The 8,706-nt window shown below is 33.6% G+C and overlaps 1 protein-coding gene across 2 annotated transcripts; it reads right to left on the bottom strand.

Moving 5' to 3' along the window:
* Window positions 1-4,159: 4,159 nt before the first annotated feature.
* On the bottom strand, window positions 4,160-7,318 carry LOC133188837 (uncharacterized). 2 transcript variants are annotated; one of them, XR_009721325.1, is made up of 3 exons: window positions 6,408-6,601; window positions 5,527-5,640; window positions 4,160-4,394 (listed from the first exon to the last, which is right to left on the bottom strand). XR_009721325.1 is itself a non-coding variant. In XM_061324320.1 (3 exons), exons 1-3 carry the CDS (start codon window positions 7,267-7,269, stop codon window positions 4,243-4,245), a joined length of 408 nt encoding a protein of 135 aa, XP_061180304.1. In that variant the 5' UTR covers window positions 7,270-7,318; the 3' UTR covers window positions 4,160-4,242. The 2 variants fall into 2 exon arrangements, 1 of the variants encoding a protein (XP_061180304.1); XM_061324320.1 differs by lacking the exon at window positions 6,408-6,601 and adding an exon at window positions 7,128-7,318.
* Window positions 7,319-8,706: the final 1,388 nt, after the last annotated feature.

The raw sequence follows: 8,706 nt of genomic DNA, 5'->3' as shown, positions 1-8,706 counted from the left end.
TACACGACTCATGTCTTTTTTGATACAAATCCTTCCCTAGGGTTACATTATTGAATTGCAAATATGGCTTAACTTATGTTATTATACTTTCATGTTAAATACTAAAATCTGATTGGTTTAGAGGCATTTAACAATCCGTAATGTTACCCTCAGCATTAGCAACACACTTGACAACGGGTAACATTACGAAAATATCACATGCGTTCAAATGATGCGCGTACGGTTCACCGTAGAATTCTCAAAACGTCGGTTGTGCGTTTGAAAGAAGTCGAATAAACGACGTCAATAAAAGCTTGCGTCCGATGTAGCTTACTTGAAAACAACAAACGACAGACGAAACATCCTTGCGAGTGCAAACTTTAGATGATAAAGGACTTTTTGAGTAGCAAACAAACAAAAAAGAGGTTGGTAAATCTTTTCCGAAGCTTTCTTATTGAAAAAATAGAAGTGGGGAGTGTGAAAGCTTTCTAAGCGTGAACTTAACGACGATCTCCGAATTTTTTGTATGATATCCGAAATCAATAAGACATTCAGTATAATAAAATAAATAGTGCACGTTTTTGAGGGTAACAGTTGAAATTGACACCCCTCGGAAAACCATTGTCAACCTCCGCTGACGCGTCGGTTGACAATGGTTTTCCTTGGGGTGTCAATTTCGACGCGTCGGTTGACAATGGTTTTCCTTGGGGTGTCAATTTCAACTGTTACCCTCAAAAACGTGCACTATTTATATAATGGTACATGGTTTGGTTTCTGATTTATATACGAAGGAAAAAAATATAATGTTATTTTATACTTTTCCCTTAATATACTGTACGAAATATTTAATTAGATTATACTTCTTTTCATCAAATTATGGTAAATATTTCTCTTCTTTAAAAACAGCATGAAAACATACAATCTTAAGTTGTAAGCTCCGAAAAAAGGAAAAGAATGAAAGAAAGAAAACCAAAACAGATAACCATAATGTATATTATCAATATCTGCAGTTTTGTATGCTAAACATGTGCTATGCATGAAATCAATCAAATTACATAAGTACATCTTTGGAACGTTCAGTCGCACTATTATAGCGCTTCAGGTCATTCGTCCAATATCTGAATTTATAAGGTCTTCATTCCATTTCATCTCACATATGTTCAGTTAGGGAGGTCTGTGTAAAGGCGGACCATGTTAGAATATTGAGATTCTTGACGTTGTAAACAATCAATAACAAAATGCCAGCAGCATGCTCATGGCGTTACCAAGTCTTTACTTGGCATGCAATAATGCAAATATGGTGGACACAGTGAATACAAGATCTTATTTGTTCTTTATAGATATTCTCTGTGGACATCTTTTTGTTCCTGTACAAACACATGAAGAGTGTGATTTTGTGTACCAAACAGTTCTTTAAGTGTTCAATTATATATGTGTGATTACATTGTGTCAGATTGTTTTCAATTTATCACTACATATGGTTGATTTACTCTGATAACCCACAGAAGTATGAAAGGGAGGTATTTGGATTTGTCAGTTGTCTCATATTTTGAACTGACTTCATTGTAATTGATCAATTCATTCTACACAATTTAGGAATAATTTTAAAATTCGTTAAAACCGAAATATTTTCTAAATATTTTCCTTCAAAGTAATAAATAGAGGAAATTCAATTCTTTTTTTTCAAAACCGTGATATTCTTATAATTAAAGTTACGTTACTGAATCTTTTAAATGAGATTTTCCCATTCCTAACCTGTTGTGATTTTGTTCAAAATTTATGGGTTATGTGATTTTCAAGGTTAAGTCTAGATTTCTTATATATTGTGACTCAAAATGCACTAAAATACAACTCTATTTAATGAATGCTTTTCGAATACTGTTTGTTATCTTCATATTTCATTTTAAGTTCTATGTGAGTTATTGGTGTGTAAACACACAGATCTGTCACATAGGCATATATCATGAAGCAAGCGACGTATATCTCTGGCAAACACTCAAGAGTAGAAATTCACAGCGACCTTAATGCTTCAAAAGTGGTTTTTCATTATCTAGACAACCGTAAATGTAATTACATGCTCATTTTAAGTAAACATAGTATTTTTGATGACGTGATTTCCTTCATTTTTATTATTTGTGAATTTGCTCCATTTGTTTTTTCTATTGATTTACGAGTATGAAATTTTTTAAACTTAGAAGTCATGTTAGTTTTCTATAATTTTATAATAATTTTTCTCATTCTCTTCTACTCTCTATCATTTGTAAAGACACACCAGTATAGGGCACAATTTGACCTTGAACTTGAGAGTTAGAGATTTCCCCTATTTGCTTGTCGTCATAGGCATCAATATTCATTAGGTGGTTGGCTTACGTTACTTTCAATGACTTAAGGTTCTATATACTAAGGTTGATATATTCACCAGAGAACTTTGACACATTCGTGTATATTTTGATTGATCATTACGGAAAGAGAGAACCTTAAGGTAGAAAGACGACGTGTAGAAAACACCCAGTTTGTTATCAAAGCTTTTATCAGGCTATCCCACAGCAATCCTATTGGAACAGGAACTTAGTGTACTGCATGGTATTTTCTTACTTAATTATATATTCAGTCGGTTGGAGAGTTTCATCATTTCGTATAGGAATATGAATATACTGATCAGCTGCAGGGAACACCTAAAAGAATGAGTTGAGATAACTTCTTTAGTAAGAAAGTGTTAGAAGTGTTTAAAACACTTGGTACAGTAAGTGTAACTGTGTAACTTGATGTAAAAAATAATTTGATTATAACTATAAAATTTGAATTTAATTACTTGATGTTTAGAATCATATGTGATTTTACTATATAATATGCATTTAATCACCTAATTTTAGGAATTATTTCTAACGAGTCAACATAGGAATCTGGCAGGCCAAGGTAAACATCTGACAAGTCAACATAACTTTTATGTCAAGTCGGCATAACTATCCGAAAAGTTGATATAAATATCTGACAAGTCGACATAATATCTGACACATAAACATCATTAACTCACAGATCGACATTATCATCTGACAAGTCGATTCATAATTTAAACTCATGTCAACTTGTCTGATAATAATGACGACTTTTCAGAAATTATCTTTAGTTGTCTTGTCAGATGAATATGACGACTTGTCAGATACTTATGTCAACTTGTCGGATAATTATTTGGATTTGTTAGAATGTTACTTTGATTTGTCAAAAAATAATGTCTAATTGTCAGAAAATAATGTTTTCTTGCTGGACACGTATGTCGACTTGTCAGAAATTACGATGACAAGTAAAATATCAGTTAGTAGCATGAATAGGCTTTAATAATAAGAAGTGGGCTCCTAGTCATGTTGATAATTATCTAACAAGTCCACATAAGCATCTTGCAAACTGATATAAACATCTAAAAAATATATTTAACAAGTCAAAGTAACCATTTGACAAGTTGACGTTAACATATGACAAGTTTACGTTAGCATCTGACAAGTTGAAGTTAGCATCTGACAAGTTGCCTTTAATATCTGACAAGTCAACATAAATATCATCTGACAAGTCGACTTTAATATCTGACAAGTCGACATAAACATCTGACAGGACGATATAAACATCTGACAAGTTGACATAAACATCTGACAAGTTGACATAGGCATTAAGACAAATTGTGACAGAAATATGCCGTCGTAGAGAACAGAATTATGTAATTCAACACACTGTACTCACAATCGGTAGACTCGGAAGTCTTCTGACTCATTCCTCCTGTTGTTCCTTATCGAGGTCTTTAGGTAGGATTTTGTTATGACGACATATTAAGGGAAACTTACATGCTTGCTCAACAATCTCGTATGTACCGGGTATCTTAGTTTATATATACTAAATTAAGGGAATACTAATGATGTCAATTCTGCATTTCAAAAACTGAAACTCACTCAGGAATATCATTTAAATATTGATACACGTATTAAATAAAGATCCTTTCTTTAAAAAAATGAAACAATCTGGTCAGATAATATGTGTTTGAATACCATCTTACGAATTATCATATATCAGTACATGAAATATGGAGATAACGAACAATGTTAAAGCTCAAAGTCCATTAAAACAGTACAAATCGGGAGCACAGCAAACACGGACCTCCAAAACCATCAGAGGTGGGATAAAATGCATTTTCTTAATTTTCATTCTGGGGTTCTTTAATCATTGTGCAGCATATTCATGAACATTTTAATCAAATGATGATTTAGGACACAGTCTTTATCCAGCAAAGGCAGCGCCGAGTATCCCAGTGGCTACCAAAACAAACACGGGGATACCTACTGCCGCGGCTAAAACCGGAAGTGCACCGCCTCGTCTTCGCGTAGTGGTGGACAACGTAGTAGTGGTCAGTCTGGTAGTACTGATTCTTTCTGTGGAAGGAAACAGTTCAAAGCTTGATTTCAAAACATAGTTAATCAAAGATATCAAAGCTCGACTGGACGAATGAATCTTAAGTTGAGGCATGAAGGGTTGTTAAAGTCAAGAACCTACATTTGGTGCTAGACTTTGCCGCAAAGTCTAACACCAAATGTAGGTTCTTGACTTTAACAACCCTTCATGCATCATCCACGTTTTGGTCCAGGTAGTATTTATAGTTACATGGAAATGGACCCGCTCCAAAAACTTTAACCTGTCAGTCATCTGGAAAATGTAGGTCAGATCCAGCATCATAAGTATTCTTTGTTGTGAGCGTCCTAAATACATTGCCTATGTAAGTAAAGTCATCAAAGGCGTTACAGTTAACTTGCTCACTCATCCGGAAAATATAGGTTAGTTCCAGCATCTGAAGCAAGTTTGGCATTGTGCATCCCTAGATACATCACCAATGCAAGCATAGTCACCAAACAGTTTTGGAAATGAGACCTGCTCCTAAAAATTTATCTTTATCTTAACCTGGTCATTTTTAGTGAAAAAATATTGCCTGAAAATACAGCATCTGAAACCTGACTCGGGTACAATGAAAACATACCAGATGCAAAATCCATGCAACTCTGAAACAATATTATAATAAAAGTCTGCCCCACAAAACTTCATCCTTGACTCCGGGGGTAAAGCATAAGCTCCTTCCGACTTCTTCGAGGTGATTTAAAAAGGGAAAGAAAACTCTGTTTTCAGATAAATCAGTTTTTGTCTTATATTTGCATTCCACAGATTATAAGCATACTCACATAAAGGTATGGTGATTGACAGTAATTATGCCCATTTTAGCCCAAAAGCAATTTTAATGTTTACATATAGATATAATATGTCGCTTCTATCGGAAGCATCTGGTATATGGATTCATTTAAGAAATTATGCACTTTGTTAACTTCGTAATGACATCTTCGTGTAAATTTTTCATAAAATGTAGTGAGGAGCTTCTTTTTGATGCAATTGCTTTGATACAAGAACTTTTATACAGTAATATAGCGTGCAGACTTCCGCTTTCTCTATAATGTATATTCACATTTGAGACGGAAGAACGCTTTACCCTTCCCAATAATCAAGTAAAGAAATATTCACCGTCACATTGTGGGCCTTCAAACCCCTCCTCACAGACACATTCCGGGAAATAAAACTTCACTTGACATCTTCCATTGTTACATTCTGAATCATCGCCAGCGATATCGCATGTCGCTGAAAAAATATCAGTTAGAACCAATAATTAATCCTTAATGCAAATGAAAACTAACTCCATATAAATACAGGTTTATTCAAAATATTGCAGATTTGTTTTTCTAAGTCACAATGTTAAAAATAAAATGCTAAACACAACATGGTGGAACACATAATCTTAACAATGTCATGCTATGAAAATATATATAGTGACACACAAAAGAAACGCAAAAATCAGTTAATACAAATATCTAAATACTCTCATCTAATGATACACATATTTTGGATTGCTTGATTAAAAATACCAGACAATTAATTAAAATGTTGAACATCGTCAAGATTAAACTTTAGAAAGTAGTAGGTAACCGTCCCCCCCCCCCCCCAAGAGATAATTATAGCAAATATGTCCGCCATGTACATCAAATGCAGCTGGGATTCTACGAGGCACTGACCATCGGTCTTTTGATTTGAGCCAAAAGATATATATGTGGAGATAACGAATAGTATTCGAGGTCAAAAGTCCATTAAACATTACAAAATAGGAGCAGAGCAAACACGACGGGTTTTTCCGTTATTTCCCGATCATGATGAGGAGCACACGGCGGGTGTGACCGGTCGGCAGGGGATGCTCACTCCTCCATGGCACCTGATCCCACCTCTGAGGTTTTAGAGGTCCGTGTTTGCTCTGCTCCCGATTTGTATTGTTTGGAATGGACTTCTGAGCTTGAATATCGTTATCTCCATATATTCCAGAACATCCCACTCTAGGTGGATAGAATTGAACATACCAAAACATCCTACACCAGATGGACAGAATTCATTTCCAAAGGGATAAAACCCTTCCTCACATAGACACTCTTGATTACAATACGAATTAGCCCCACATTCCTCATCAGTAGTACACGAAACAACAGCAGGTGCTCGAATCTGGTGAACAATAGCCAGAAAACCGACAATATGAAACAATGTCCGCAGACTCAACGTCATGGTGTCAGATACGACGTTCAGATATCTTTTGAATTGTACCAACGTCAACCTTTCTTTCTGTCACAAGTAAAGTAATGAAATGACATATATCCACATACTTGTATGTGCATACCCAAATCGTGTATATGTAGCTCATGTTGTGGAACAATCCTAAAACGAATCAGCTTTATGATTTATAAACCACGTGTTTTAAATAAATGTCTTCTCTTAGTCGCATGTTATATACATGTATATTTGAAACATGAAATTCTTGAAATACTACATCTTTATATGTTTTCTTGAAACACTACATCTTTAAAGGTTTTAATTAAGGGAACAAAATTTTAAAAACTATGAATTTTCTTCCTTTTTTTTAAATTCACTCAGATTTAGTTCAAAATTTGAAAAAGGAAGAAAAATTCTAAAACGAACTAATTTGTATAACAGTCATAAATAATGAACAACCATCGAATTTTTTAAACATAAAATATTTTTTTTTAATGAAATTGACAGCATTCTGTTCAATTTTTTTTTATTCTTACCAAAACAGCCCACAGCAGATGGGCAGAAGTCATTCCCAAATGGATAAAAATTCTCCTCACATTGGCACTTTTTATCTGGGTTACAAAATGCGTTAGTTCCACAGTCCTCCTTTCCATTGCATGGGGGACCTCCAGGGGACATTGCCAAACCCTGATAAGCGATCGCTATAAAGCCAACAACGGAGATAAAGAACTTCCACTGACTCCACATCATGGTGTTTTATACTTACGTTATGTTTTGTTTTTTCACAACCAATAAAGTACTATACTTGTACATCCAAACACGTATATCATAGCCTTGTAAAAGTACATATTATAATAAACATACTTGCTCCAATGAATCATAATTTAAGACACACATTGACATTTTTTGTCTGTTTTCAATATTCGTAAGATAGTTTTATGAGAGCTCTTAATATCATATTAAATGTTCACTTAAAGTTTACTAGTAAAAAAACGATGTGACATTCATTTAAGTAAATGTATTATATAATATAGAGTTTTCGAATAAAACGAATATGTTCTAGACAATTTCAATTTGTAGATGATTCTCGAACACACAGGAAAACTTTCTATATACGAGTAATTTTATTCCGACCCTTTATGAGCAGAACCTGCGTTAACATGTTTTCTGTAATGTGATGACGCGGAATGCATCTCTTAAAAACTTCTAGGTATGAAAAGAATCTCTTGTTACTGTGGACTTAAATCAATTTAGATGTATCGACTACGTTTCATCAATTTCGAATATTCATTTGCATCCATTCTTTGAAGCAAACTAACAACGAAACGTGATGATTTCAACTTTTTTACCGTCAACTTCCCTTCATATTTATTTTAATAAATATATAATATAACACGTCCGTAAGATTAAGCAATTACAGTAAGGGGGGGGGGGGGATACCAAGCAGAATTTCCTTAAAAAGCAAAATGAATAAATAAATAAATAAATAAATAAATAAATAAATAAATAAATAAATAAATAAATAAATAAATAAATAAATAAATAAATAAATAAATAAAAGGTCATTAGACCTTATTATTGAGGTGACTCAAGCATATAGTACATGAGTCATCTCAATAATAAGGTCTAATGACCTTTTATTTTTTTATTTAAGTTTATTTTGAATCAAAATAACGATTTTATGTCGTACATGGCCGTATAACACGGGGGACCCCATTATATTGCTGATATATAGCATACTATAGAAAAACATAGCTTCAAGCATATAGTACATGAAGCTATGTTTTTCTAAAGTATGCTATATATCGGCAATATAATGGGGTAATCCCCCCCCCCCCCCCCCCCCCCCCGGGTTCTACGGGCATGTATGACATAAAATCGTTATTTGGATTCAAGATTTTAAACCAATACATATACATAATTACAAATCGAATTTTCGTGACCCAAGACGCAAGCATGTCAGTTTTCCTTCATGAAATAGTTATTGATTTTTTTCCTTTAAATATTCTGTTAAAAATAATTAAGATCGGGGTCGAGATTACATTCATTGTATTTTCTAAAATTAAGATATTTTTTAAGATATCGATTTATTATCTGTATAATTTATAAACAGAC

Source organism: Saccostrea echinata, unplaced genomic scaffold (assembly GCF_033153115.1).
Source record: "Saccostrea echinata isolate AGI-Se365-2 ecotype Australia unplaced genomic scaffold, CSIRO_AGI_Sech_v1 ptg000016l, whole genome shotgun sequence".
Classification (NCBI taxonomy): domain Eukaryota; kingdom Metazoa; phylum Mollusca; class Bivalvia; order Ostreida; family Ostreidae; genus Saccostrea; species Saccostrea echinata.
This window is presented reverse-complemented; position numbering and strand designations above follow the sequence as displayed.